Source organism: Gekko japonicus, unplaced genomic scaffold (genome assembly GCF_001447785.1).
Source record: "Gekko japonicus isolate JY-2015 unplaced genomic scaffold, Gekko_japonicus_V1.1 scaffold1972, whole genome shotgun sequence".
Classification (NCBI taxonomy): domain Eukaryota; kingdom Metazoa; phylum Chordata; class Lepidosauria; order Squamata; family Gekkonidae; genus Gekko; species Gekko japonicus.
Genome location: NW_015159774.1, coordinates 281474 through 295424, shown reverse-complemented (window position 1 = coordinate 295424; position 13951 = coordinate 281474). Strand labels below are relative to the sequence as shown.

The following is a 13951-nucleotide window of genomic DNA, read 5'->3' as shown; positions in this document are numbered from 1 at the left end:
GGTTTTTTTCCGAGCTTCAAAATTTCCGGAAATTTTACATCTCTACACCCAGCAGGCTTCATGTGGAGGAGTGGGGAAGCAAACCCAGTTCTCCAGATTAGAGTCCGGCACTCATAACCACAACACCGTGCTGTCTGTCTGCAAGAGGTTGACCACAGGGGCCCAGGTCAAGAGGACACTGGATTAAGGGCCAGATCAAAGTCCCCAGACAGGCTAGTTCTAATGTCTGCTCCTCTCTTGACGCTAGAAACAGCGTCTTCAATGAGCAGGTTGATCTTGGTTTTGAGTGTATTGTCCGGGTTTGTATGCGTACACAAACACGCACACACAGGGGTCATTTCCTGCAGGAGCACACAGGAGCGGAGCTCCGGCAGTAAAGAGCTTGGCGGCAGGCACATGCAACAAGCCCCACCCCCTGCTCCCAGCAGCCCTCAGTCAGAGCAAGAAGCAGCCAGGTAAGTTGCAGAGCTCCCCCCGGGTCCCCGGTCCAAAACAGTCCAGTGGCACCTTTAAGACCAAGTTTTATTCAGGTACAAGCTCTCCCTCCTCTTATAAGGACAGATCTGCACGTCCCCCCTCCCCCCAATAGCTAGCAATCCAAAACAGTCCAGTGGAGCCTGAGCGGTGGGTGTTGCCTTCTGACACACTTCCGGTGATGTCAGGGGGCGTGGCATATGCAAATAAGTTAAGCTGATGAGTTATGCTAATGAGCTCCTGCACCTCTTTTTCTACGAAATGACCCCTGCGCACACACATACATGTGGTGGTGGTAGAAATGCTGTCAAGTTGCAGCCAACTTAATGGCGACCCTTTAGGGTTTTCAAGGCGAGAGACATTGTTCAGAGGTGTGTTGCCATTGCCGGTCTCTGTGTCACGATCCTGGACTTCCTTGATCGTCTCCTATCCAAGTACTAACCATGGCCAAACCTGCTTAACATCTGAGATCTGACCAGATCAGGCTAGCCTGGGCCATCCAAGCCAGGGCACACACAAATATACATATCGGAATCAATGCTCCCTCTAAGATGTGAAGTCTTGTGAGCAAAAATTCTACTTTGTGAGCTACTGGCATTAAAGTTGTGAGCAAGCAATTTGGATACTGCATAAATTAGTCTGCTCTGGAGCCCTCCTTCCTGAGCTAAGACAAAAGTGTGTGAGCCGGAGGCTATAAAACTGTGAGCTAGTTCACACGAACTCACCTTAAAGAGAACACTGACAGGAATTATCTTCAAATGCTGTACAAAAGAACATAAGAGAAGCCAATGTTGGATCAGGCCAATGGCCCATCCAGCCCAACACTGTGTCACACAGTGGCCAAAAATACCAGGCGCCACCACCTCCCGTGGCAGTGAATTCCATGTGTTAATCACTTTTTGGGTGAAGAAGTACTTCCTTTTATCCGTTCTAACCTGACTGCTCAGCAATTTCATTGAGTGCCCACAAGTTCTTGTATTATGAGAAAGGGAGAAAAGTACTTTTTTCTCTACCTGCTCTACCCCATGCATAATCTTGTAATCCTCAATCATGTCACCCCTGAGTCGTCGTTTCTCCAAGTTAAAAAGGCCCAAGCGCTTTAACCTTTTTAAAATTCTTTTTTAGTTCTTTTTTTAAAAATTCTTTTTATTCTTTTTTAAAAAATTCTATTGGTTTTCGTTCCAACCCTTATATCATTCTAGTTGCCCTTTTCCAGTGCTATAATACCCCTTCTGAGGTGTGGTGACCAGAATTGCACACAGTATTCCAAATGAGGTTGCACCATCGATTTATACAGGGGCATTATGATACGGCTGCTTTGTTTTCAATTCCCTTCCTAATAATCCCCAGCATAGAGTTGGCCTTTTTTATTGCAGTTGCACACTGTCTTGGTCAGTCTCCGCCAGTTTGGACCCCAGCAATGTGTATTTATATTTTGGCTCCAATGTGCTTCAGTTTGCACTTGGCCACGTTGAACCCCATTTGCCACGTCTGATGCCCACTCGCCCATTCTCAACAGATCCTTATTTATTTTATTCCATTTCTAGCCCTCCCTCTCCTGCACAGCAGCCTCAGGGCGGGTTACAACAACAGACTTAAAAAATACAAAAGTTAAAATATAATGCAGTCATTAAAATCTGTGTAACAATGCTAATGCACAAACATTGTGGCATCAGCTACACAATTTAAAGAGTCAGGAAAGACTCTGTGTGTAACAACAGGTGGAACGAGACAGGTAAGTGAGTGGGTGAAGAGAACTGTGATGGAATAAGGAAGCAACTCAAACAAGCAGCTTAGACAGAGCAGGGGAGGCCATTGTGGATAAATTAACGCCACCTAACCCATAGGCCTGGCGGAACAACTCCGTTTTACAGAGAGATCTTACACAGAAATATTTGCAAGCAAGATTTTTTTGAGTAAAATTTTTTTTAATAGAAGATATGTCATGCATTGGGGTTTTTTCCAGCGCTCCACAGAGTTTTCAGCTTTTCTTTCAGAAAAACTGGCGTGGGGTGGGGTCTTTGGGCGGAAAGAGGGTTTTTCCTGGGGTTTCTTTCTGCACTTTCACGTATCTTGTCCTAAAGTCGGTGTAAATTAGTTTTGTAATAGGAAACACGTTTCGTGAAGCATGAGCCAAGCAAAATCTAAAGAGACAGGTGGTGATCAAAGTTCAAAACATTTAGCTCTCTTTCGACATTATTTTGCTTCACGAGTCAGACTTGTTTGCAGACATCTGAACTGTGCTTATGATTTTGGAGGGCTGCCAGCAGGGGTCCAGGTAAAATTGTTCAACAGGCAGCCAGTTGGCCATCCCTGGTGTCCTCGTAAGCTGACATTTATCATCTGGCTCAGTTCCAAGCCCTAGAATACAGGGCTTCTCCTGTTGCTGGGTGCTGCCAGCTATTCAAAGAAAAGGGGAAAGTCTTGACAGAAAATGGGTGTCTCATTTCTTTAAATGCTCAGGTAATTGCACCTGTAGGCTTCCTTTCCAGAGACCTTTAGCCCCAGGAGAGGAAGGATGTGGTTTAGGTTGCTGTTGGAATGGGACTAGAATAACTGGATGATGGCACACTTTGGAAATGAATGGGCACTTTTTGGAGACAGGGGCCTGAGCTGCAAAGGAGCGATCTCTCCTTCAGGGCTTAAGGAAGCTTCAGGAATAATAATCAATTTTAAGATGATTCCTTTGGGGCTCCTTTAACTATAGTGCTGAATGTATTTAATTTATCTGTTTCACAAAATTTGCATCCTGCCCAAGGGTCAAAAACATCCCAAGGAGAAATGGCCTCTTGAACAGTCTGATGGGTCCAGTTGTCAAAAGGTTTTGTGCTTGTGTGCGTATTGAGGATCTTTGGCTGTGTTTAGAACAGCTTTGTTACAGATCCTTTCCAGTCCACAGCAGCCGACTCTCGCTGTGAAATGGGCACGGGGGGAGTCTGCATCATTTAAGTCAGTGGCTCCCAACCTTTTTTGGTATGGGGATCTACATACAGGGTCGCCACTTTCGGGGAAAGTCAGGGAAATGGAAATTGGTCTGAAGTCAGGGAAAGTCAGGGGAATTGTGATTAAAAGATATTCAAGCCGTGGATTTTTGACCTGCTGCAGCAAGAGCCTGATCTGTTCTTGTGGCAACTGGAATAGAGAAGTAGCAGAACACAAGTAGAACTCAATGATGCCCTTTCCTAACCGTTTTAGATAGAACGTTGATAAAATTTTTAGCGTACCTTTAAAACAATGACAAAAATGTTATGTCATTTGTTAAAATTCAGAGTTCACTTGAATTGAAATTTGTATCTCGGTGTAAATTTTGGTGCAATTGCAAAACAGATGTTGCTGCAGTGAATGTTGAAAGAAGCTGATATTAAATCTTGACAAATATTTTTGCACTTGAGACTTGTGTAGTTGTAGAGTGGAACCTTACCTTGCATTCATGCAATACCATTCATTTTTTAACTTGTGGTTATATTTGAATGGTGGTCAGGGAAATTGACAAATGTTGGTCCGGGAAAGTCAGGGAAATGAAAAATAAAATTTTAGTGGCAACCCTGTACAAGTTCAAATTTACTTTGGCTGGCCCAGGGTTTTGGGGGACCTAGGCAAAGTATGACCTTGGCACCAACCTTGTTCAGCATTCCATTTTCTACGGGGGCTAATCCAGATGTTCTTTAGAAACCAACAAATACCTCACAAAGGACACAGTTGCCCCCACTACGGCCTTTGCATGCAGGGGTTACATTCCAGCCTTCAGCCATCCTCTCTTTCTGTATTCCTCCATCGAATCCCCCCTAAGATTCTAAGAAACTCACTAAAGTAACCCTCAGGACAAGTTTAACTTGATCCACATGTACATGGCAATGAAGAAGAAAAAATATCACCTAAGGTATGACATGGAAGATACTACTTCCAGGGTCAGTTCCTGATTTCCAAAATGCAAAAGACAGCCAAGGAAAAGGGAAGGGCAGCCATTAAGTGACGGCTGGTCCTTGACCCACTTCTGGGTCCCAGCTCACAGGCCGGCAAACACTGATTTAATTGATCAGTTGCTTCAACTGATTTGATTTAATACCTCATGGGTGATTGGGAGGGGGTCTCTTTAAGCACTTGGACAGTTTGCTTTTGAATGTAAGAATATACCAAAAATGGGGGGGGGGGGCTGAGGCATTCATTTATGTCTCTCTTGTGGAAGGGGGTGCTGCTTCTTTTATGGCTCCTGCTTGGGAGGCGAGCAATGTTCCCTCTAAGCTATGGAGTCCTGTGAGCAAAAAATCTACTTTGTGAGCTACTGGCCTTAAAGTTGTGAGTGAACGATTTGGCTACTGCATAAATTAGTTTGCTCGGGAGCTGTCCTTCCTGAGCGAAGACAAAAATGTGTGAGCCGGAGGCTAAAAAACTGAAGTAGCTCACACGAACTCAGCTTAGAGGGAACACTGGAGGCGAGAAGTGTATGTGCCTACAGCTAGCACCCGTGTTCTCGGCCTGGCTTACCTCATGGAGATGTCACAGTTAAAATGAGATAATCTCTTGTGTACATGGCTGCTTCTTGAACACAGGCCAAAATGTACATTTTGCTCTCGCAGAAAATCTAGGCTAATTTAATGGATCCGGCATGGCTCACAGCAGAACCCTCTGTGGAGTAACTTCAGTCCCATTGGGCTTAGACTGGGGTAAAATTATTCTTAGGGGCTGCACTGAACTCCCTGCATTGTGTTAATGCCTTGTCTGGTGCAGGAAGCAAGTAGCATTCAGGGGCAAAGCCAGGGGTGTTTGAACAGATGAATGCTGCTGTTGAGTTTAGATCCATTTCACCTAAATAGCTAAAAGGCAGGTGATGCAAACTCTTTAAGAACATGAAACATATTTGGCAAACCTTTGTAGTGGTAGTGAACCAGAAGCATTTCCACTCTACAAGTGCACTAAGGGTCAGAGACGGTGCTCCCAGAAACTTCAGCCTAAGCTGTCTCGAGGAAAAACAACATGCGACTTGAAAATAGAACAGATAAGCAAATCTCAAAATGTGGTTTTAAGGGTATACAATCAGGCTATCGTGCAGAAGCTGAGTACGTTTGAGTACGTTCACCGTCAACGTTCTGGGACTTTTCATCTTCCCCCTTCTTATGTATATCACTTTAAAACTCACGATGGCAGAAAGGGAGAACAAAGATGTGGTGGAAAGTGCCATCACTTCACAGGCAATGCTCCCTCTAAGCTGTGGAGTCTCGTGAGCAAAAAATTCTACTTTGTGAGCTGCTGGCATTAAAGTTGTGAGCGAGCGATTTGGCCGCTGCATCAATTAGTGTGCTCTGGAGCCATCTTTCCTGAGCGAAGACAAAAATGTGTGAATCCATGAACTGAATGGCGATTGTATGATTCTGATCTATGCCAATAAAGGTTTTTTGAATTAAAAATTTGAATTGATTGACAAAAATGTGTGAGCTGGAGATTAAAAAACTGTGAGCTGGCTCACAATAACTCAGCTTAGAGGGAACACTGGTCACAGCCCACTTATGGTGACCCCATAGGGTTTTCAAGGCAAGAGACTTCAGAGGTGGTTTGCTATTGCCTGCCTTTGCATAGCGGCCTGGATTTCCTTGGTCGTCTGCCTTCCGATTCCAAGTTTCTGAAATTTGACAAGATTGGACTAACCTAGGCCTTCCAGGTCAGGGCAAATAAAAATGTAGGTGAATCAAATAGATCAGATGCATAAATCTTTTAGTTTATTCATTCGTATTATATCTTAGTTTGTCTAAAAATCTGCCCACGGTGAGTGGCAATGGACTAAAATCGACCAGAAATTTAAAGCAAGAAGAAACAGTAATTAAAAAAAATCCAGTCATAAATAGCAACTTGAAAACGGGCGAAGAAATAATATCTATATTGTTATCCCATCCTTCCTCCAGCACAATCAAGACAGCATGTATGGTTCTTTCCTCCCCATTTTATTCTCTCAACAGCCCCGTGAGGTATATATCAGGCTGCAAGAACCTGAGTGGTCCAAGGTCACCCATTAGGCTTGATGGCAGGATGGGAATTTGAACCCAGATCTCCCAGTTACTAATTTAGTGATAAATTCCTGCCAACCTAGCAATTCAAAAGCGTCATGTATACATCTGTGTGCTTCTCATTTCCAGGTGAATCAGAAAAGCCAGCGAAGTGCTGCAGAAAAGGAGAAGCTGAGGTTGCAAAAAGTAAGCCTTTTTCTGGTGACCAAAAAAAAAATGTTTATACTTCTTTAGCAGTACCCAGCAGATGTAGACCTCTCCGCTTTTCTGTGCTCCACTTTGGATCTCATCTCCATGTTGTAGGACTTCTGCCGGGAGGCTGAACCTGTCTGCTTTATCTGTCTGGTGCTACGCTCTCTCATTTTTGTTTTTCAGTAACTTGTCTAGATGTCAGCCCTTTTGCCAGTGTTACTTCTCAGGAGGACACAGATACTAACGCACTGTTCTCCTTTTCCTTTCCAAGTTTCTCAGCTTGGTGAACCATTGATTTTCTTGTGCAGGGGTGCATAAACTGCTTGTGTGAACACATCCTCATTGGTATCCTGTGAACAAGAATTGTGTGTGTGTGTTTTAAGGCTATAAATGGTATGCTTCCACTTTCCACTTGTCAGCCACTCTGAGGCTCCTTCAGGTAATGAAGGGCAGGGTATAAATCCAATCTCTTCTGCTTCTTCTGTAGCTGATTAGCTGGCAGGAGGGCTAGGCTGTCCTCCCAGGCCTGAGTCCCTGGCCCTTATGAGGGAGATAACCTGAGGTACGCCAGCCCCTTTCTCTCCCCCGCTTTCCTGAGCATTGCCTTACCCTCTAGGGTTGACGGGCAGGAGCTGTTACCAATCAGGTGGTGCTGGGCTGATCTCTGTCTTTACCCTCCACTTCTCTCAAATGACTGCCCCGCCTCCACCCCCACCCCCGTCAGCTGATGCTGGCTCACTGAGGCTCAGGGCCCTCCCGAGCAGCAGCTGTTCAGGTTAGGCCTTTGGGGCCAGCCCAGTACAGCCATGTTGGCTGACAGGGATGGGGCTGAATCCTGACGTACGCAGGCCATTGCCAGGTAGGCTGTTACAGCTGACTCTCTCCTCTTCACCTCTGGTGAGTACAGGGATCCCGGGGGCCGCCCCCATACAGTCACGCAAGGGTTTTTGCTAACCAATGCCAGGCACCAAACCACAGTTTGCAAATGTGGCTTGAAGCTGGAGGAGGCCACCAGCCGACAGGGCGCACACCATTCCCAACCGCGGCTAGGTGACGAGGCAGTGATACATCTGCACCGAGCCACAATCGAATACGTTCCGTTTATGATATCTGAAACTGTGATTATTTTGGAGATTCACTGGTGGCCGTCTGGGTAATTTCCTTTAAAAAAAAAAAAATTAGTCTGAACATCAAACCCATTGGTGATTTAGGCAGGGTTTTTGTGTCGCAAATGAAGCAAATGCTTTTAGAAACATTTGACTGGTCTGATAGTAGCCAGCTGGCCAAACTGTTTTGCCTGGCTCCTAGTTCTTCTCTCTCCCCGCTTCTTTGCATTATGTAGCTGTTTGCTCCCTCTCTGTGCGGCAATTTTGTTTGGAAGGGAGCTGATTGAGTCCTCTCTCTCTCTCTCTGGGAACCCAGGACCAAGAGCGTGCAGATAAACTTCAGAAGCTGCAGGCTGAACGAGAGGAGAAGGAAAGGCTGAAAGAGGAGGCGAGAGCTGCCAAAGAACGCTCCCGGGAGGAGACCAAGAGGAAAAAAGAAGAAGAGAAGGAACTGAAGGAGAAGGAGAGGAGGGAGAAAAAGGAAAAAGATGAGAGAGAGAAGGCTGAAAAGCTGCGAGCGAAGGAAGAAAAAAGGAAGGAGAAGCAGGAAGCCCTGGAGTAAGTCGTTCTTCTACACCAGTTTGGCGTAGCAGTTAAGTGCGCGGACTCTAATCTGGGAGAACCGGGTTTGATTCCCCACTCCTCCACGTGCAGCCACCTGGGTAACCTTGGGTCAGTCACAAGTTCTCTCAGAGCTGTTCTTGAAAAAAGAGCACTTTCTGTCAAGAGCTCTCTCAGCCCCACCTACCTCACAGGGTGTCTGTTGTGGGGAGGGGAAGGGAAAGGAGATTGTAAGCCGCTCTGAGACTCCTTTGGGTAGTGAAGGGCGGGGTATAAATCCAATCTCCTCTTCTTCTTATGAGCACAGGCTGAGAAGTTTTCAGGTTCCCTTCTCTTATTAGCCGAAAGGAGGTTTTGGCCCCCCCCCCCCCCGATCATAGTCCTGATTCCTTTGTCTTGTAGCAGGTTACCAGTTGAGTGCATGTGTATCTATGAAATAATCTCGTACCTCCAAGGAGGCCAGGGGTAGCATAGGGTTGACATCCCCAATCTGTCTGAGCCTGGGGCACTTCTTGGGGTTTTGAGGGGTGACGAGGGCCCCTCTTCAGCAGGTGGAGCCAAAACCAAAACAGCTTCACTTAGCAAAAAGAGTCACAGAAGGGGAATACAAAGAAATGAAGGAAAGCCCAGGGAGGGAGAGGAAGAGAGAAAGAGAAACGGGTAAAAAATAAGGAAAGTCTGAAGGGGGAATGGAACCAAAAGCACAAGTGCTTACCAGCCGCTGGATGACCTTGGGCAAGCCATCGTTCTGACAAGAGCTGTCCTTGAAAGAGCAGTCCTCTCACAGCTCTCTCAGCCCCACCTACCTCACGGGGCGCGTATTGTGGGAAGGGGAAGGAGTTTGGAAGCCGCTCTGAGACTCCTTCGGGTAGTGAAGGGCGGGGTATAAATCCAATCTCCTCCTCTTCTCTTGATCCTTCCTTTTCAGCATCGGGAAACCTTTTCACTTGAATGAGGAAAGCCAATAACAAGCTTAGCCTCATGGTGGCCACACACAGTTTCTGAAAAGCTTGGCTGGCACCTGGGCACCCGTGAGCACCATGCTGGGGAACCCTGGCGCACGTGGGATTTGAACTCGGGTCTCTCGGCTCCCAGTCCCCCATCAAGAATTCCCCCAACTGCCATGCCATGCCGGGTTTGGAGACCTTATGTTTATTAATTTTCTTTTGTCACTTTAAGATTTAAGGCCTACCTTATCTCACAGCCTTGTGGGTGGGTAACAGCAGCCTTCGACTACCTCTCCGCCTAGTGCAGCCATCTTCGTGTCTTCAAAGCACACCTCCAAACATCTGGCCACACCCCTGCACCAATGCTCTCACTAAGCTGTAGAGTCTTGTGAGCAAAAATTCTACTTTGTGAGCTCCTGGCATTAAAGTTGTGAGTGAGTGATTTGGCTGCTGCCTAAATTAGTTTGCTCTAGAGCCATCCTTCCTGAGCTAAGAGGAAAATGTGTGAGCCGGGGGCTAAAAAACTGTGAGCTAGCTCACACAAACTTAGCTTAGAGGGAACACTGGCCTGCACCAATCCGGTGGATTTGCAAATTGTGCTTGAGTGGTGTTTTTGTGTCTTTTCTTGAAAACGGGCTTTATTTCAAAGGGCAAAACTTGAAGAGAAAAGGAAGAAAGAGGAGGAGAAACGGTTGAAAGAGGAGGAGAAGGTAATGATGATTCCCCCCCCCTCTCTCTCTGAGGTTACAGTTTGCAGTGGATGGAGGGGGATGGGATGTTCCCTTGCATGGGAATAAGAGTTGTTGTGCTTAAAGCGCCTGTGTCAGTTTTCTTCACTTTATTTGTAGCGCATCAAAGCAGAGAAAGCGGAAATCACTCGGTTCTTCCAAAAACCAAAGACCCCGCCTGCTCCGAAGGTGAGCCTGTTACATAGCTTTTTATCTGCCGCCCTTTTCAGTTTCCTTTAAACCGGTTCAGTGTACTGTCTGTTGTTAATATCGCTTTCTGTGTTTTCCCCTTAAAGTTCAGAGCGGCTGGCACTTTCTTTTACATACTGCATTCTGCGTACACAGGTTCTCCCCACTCCACCCTGGAATGTGTGAATAATGCATCTGAGTTTATATAGCCAGAATGATCTATGTGGGGTTTTTTTCCCCCAGATCTCAGCAGCTGTATATAGCACTGTTTGCGAGCCAGTTTGGTGTCGTGGTTAAGTGTGTGGACTCTAATCTGGGAGAACCGGGTTTGATTCCCCACTCCTCCACTTGCACCTGGGCTGGATGACCTTGGGCAAGCCGTAGTTCTGTCAGAGCTGTTCTTGAAAAAGAACAGTTTCCGTCAAGAGCTCTCTCAGCCCCACCCACCTCACAGGGTGTCTGTTGTGGGGAGGGGAAGGGAAAGGAGTTTGTAAGCCGCTCTGAGACTCCTTTGGGTAGTGAAGGGTGAGTGTAAATCCAAGCTCTTCTTCTTCTAAAACATTTTTCCTGCAAGGCACACACCTACTGGTCTCTCTGTGTTCCTCCTTCTTCCTCTGATCCAATTTGCCGGGTTGAGAGAGGCACCATTGGAAAGCTGAAAGGAAGGACAAGGGATTGAATGGGGAGAAGGGAACCGAGGCTGAACCTGCAATTAACTCCCCGCTGGGATGGCCCCGGCTAGCCTGATCTCGTCAGATCTCAGAAGCTAAGCAGAGTCGGCCCTGGTTAGTGTTTGGATGGGAGCCCACCAGGGAAGTCCAGGGTTGCTGCACAGAGGCAGGCCATGGCCAACCACCTCTGTCAGTCTCCTGCCTTGAGAACCCCATGAGGGGTCACCGTCACTCAACTGTGACTTGATGCCACTTTCCACCAGCTGAACGTCCAGCTCAAAATACTTTCTGGTTTTCTTTTTACCTTGCCCCTTATTGGAGGAGAAAAGGTATATGTTCCAAAAACAAATACGAAACCCTGCTGAGGTGTTGTGCTAACAAAGCCATTAAGGCATGCATTAAAAAAAATGCATTAAGAACATTAGTGGGAATCCCGCTGGAACAGACAAAAAGTCCATCTGGTCTGGCGTTCTGTTTCCAGCAGCGGCCAGTAAGAGGCCTCTGGGAAGCCCCAAAATCAGGTAACAGACTTTCCTTGCGGCTATCCTACAACTACCCCCACCCCCCAAAATTCAGAGGTAGCCGCCAAAGTGACAACAGCTGTAATAACAGTAGCTGTCCTCTGGTGTATCTGTGAAGTGGCCACATAGCCAGCACTCTCTGAGACGGGAGCCAAAGGGCGAGGAAAAGGGGAATGATGGGGAACGGTGGTAATAAAAAGTAGGATAAAGTTGCCACTAGAGATGTGAAGGCCCAGAAAAAAAACCGGAAAAATTCAGGGGGGGAAATGTTTCCCCCCCGTTTTTTTCCTGGAGCCTTCTTGTTTTTTTCCAAAAAATTGAGAAAAGAAAAGAAAAAAAATGATTATGAAACGTTTTATTTTAACATGATGAATAAAATATTTTAAGACAAGGTGTTCAAATATTTTCCAAATCATTTCTTATATATATATGGTATCAGATTGATCTAATTTCTGTGCCCTGAGGACAAGCAAGTCCTAGGTTACAAACTGAGCTCTCCAATGCAAGAACAAGATGCATTTCTTCCTTTAGGAGGTGTGATTGTCAGAAGAAAATTAAAAAGTTTCAGTTTTGTTTTTGCATGCGGGCGGGTATTCTGTTTGTAATAATTGTTTGGATACACTATATTTTTAATAGGCTAGTTGTGATCATTTCATGCCAAGTAAAAATGTCCATAGTCATGTTTTATGTTCCTAAAGTAACAGAATGACTTTCAATCTGGAAAAGACAAAAGAAATGCTAATGTAGCTTTTTTTTTCAATTTTTCCGAAAATTTCCGTTTCCCCCCGAAAAAAACCGGTTTTTTTTCCAAGCTTCAAAATTTCCAGAAATTTTACATCTCTAGTTGCCAGCAACTTATGGCGACTCCATAAGGTTTTCAAGGCAAGGGATGAATAGAAGTGGTTTGCCTCAGCATAGCGACCTTGGAACTTTTTTTCTGGTCCCCCATCTAAATACTAACCAGGGCCAACCCTGCTTAGCTTCTGACACGTGCCGAGATCAGGCTAGCCTGGGCCATCGAGGTCAGGGCGCTAGGCACCCACAGAAGCATCACTCATCCCTCAAAATAGCTCAGTGACTGAATTTTTTAAAATTCTCCCGGGATTCTGTTGACTGTTGACTTTTTCTGAGAAATTAGTGTTGAGCATATGTGGTTGTTCCGTTGACAAATATTACTGGCTTTGTAATTTTTTTTAAATCGTTGATGTTAACTTATTACACCAGTCGCCCTGAAAAGGTAGTACGTAAATATTCTTTCCAAAAATGTTTTAAGCCCTCCCAGTCAGAACTGTGCTGCTGCTGCTGCTTCCAAAATAAGTGCAGGCTAGGGCCCTGGAGCACTGTAAGAACACAGTTGCCCAAGTTCTTGCAGAAGCCATTGGGATGACTCCTTCCCCTCCACACTTTTGGTGCTTGGATTTGTGTGGCATTCAGAGGTTTCCTTCCTCCAGTTGTGAGAATTGTAGTGGTTGAGACACGGAGGTTTCCTGGACTTTGTAGGTCGAAACCACCCCCTTGAATGATTCCACTCTGACAATAGGAAGCGGATTTGGGTGGTCGAGCACCTTTTGTGATATTTAATAGATTGAAGGTCAGCCCCAAAGGTACCTTAAGAAATGGGACCAAATCCTTCCTCCTCGCTCTTCCAGACTCTTGCTGGCTGGTGCGGGAAGTTTGCCCCTTTCGAAATCAAGGAGAACATGGTCCTGTCCCCGCTCTGCCGTGTGGCCTTTGACCAGGATCTCATGGATCAACTAGATTATCACCTGCAAGATCAGAGCTGCGATGCTTCGCTCTTGAAAGAACTGAAGGGCCGAGAGCCGGGCAAATCCGGACCTACTCTTCTCCGCAGCAGCAGCACCGGCCCGGACGTCAACAGGTTGGTTGCTTTTCTTGGGACAAGGGGGGTGGCACTTTCCTCATGAAGAAATGCTGAAGAGCCTGGGACTTTTTAGTTAAGAGATTTTTTTTTAAAGGCAGCGGGTTGGATTGACGCCAAGGAGTTCTTTCCACGGTTGGGGGGGGGAGTGTGCCACCACTATCAGAGAAGACTTGGGGGGGGGAGATGAAAGGAAATAAGAGTTTTATGAAATTATGCATATGACGTAGCGGAGAGAGAGGCAGTGTGGTGTGGCAGTTAAGAGTGTCAGACTAGATTCCCTCGAAAATGGTGTCCTCTCATAACATATTTTACAGAAAACGATGTATTACCAGCAAATACTGGCTATGCAGAATGGATACATCTATGAGAATTTTTTATGGTCTGAGCACTCTCATAAAATACTATTGAGGTCCTTCTAAAATATATCTGGATTTAATATACGTTATTACTTTAGTAATAGTAGAATAATTGGAAAATCACAAGAAAGTGACAAGGATATGGTCATAGAAAGATACTGCTGACAAGTTAATAGACGGCATTGTGGTAGATGTATCTGCACTTACAGTTTGTATTAATGTTCAAACAGCAATCTTGTTTATGTATACTTGACTTATCTTTTAATAAAATTAATTATATATATAAAAAAAGACTAGGATCTGGGATAACCACAGACCCGTAGCT

General features: G+C 45.7%; 1 protein-coding gene across 1 annotated transcript in view; it reads left to right on the top strand.

Moving 5' to 3' along the window:
• CHAF1A (chromatin assembly factor 1 subunit A) overlaps nt 1-13951 on the top strand; it is a 46748-nt gene that overhangs the window by 8404 nt on the left and 24393 nt on the right. Inside the window, exons 4-8 of the mRNA XM_015406749.1 lie at nt 6603-6659; nt 8088-8329; nt 9929-9989; nt 10128-10196; nt 13038-13267. Of these exons, the coding sequence (XP_015262235.1) occupies nt 6603-6659; nt 8088-8329; nt 9929-9989; nt 10128-10196; nt 13038-13267 (659 nt within the window). The remainder of the gene's footprint in view (nt 1-6602; nt 6660-8087; nt 8330-9928; nt 9990-10127; nt 10197-13037; nt 13268-13951) is intronic.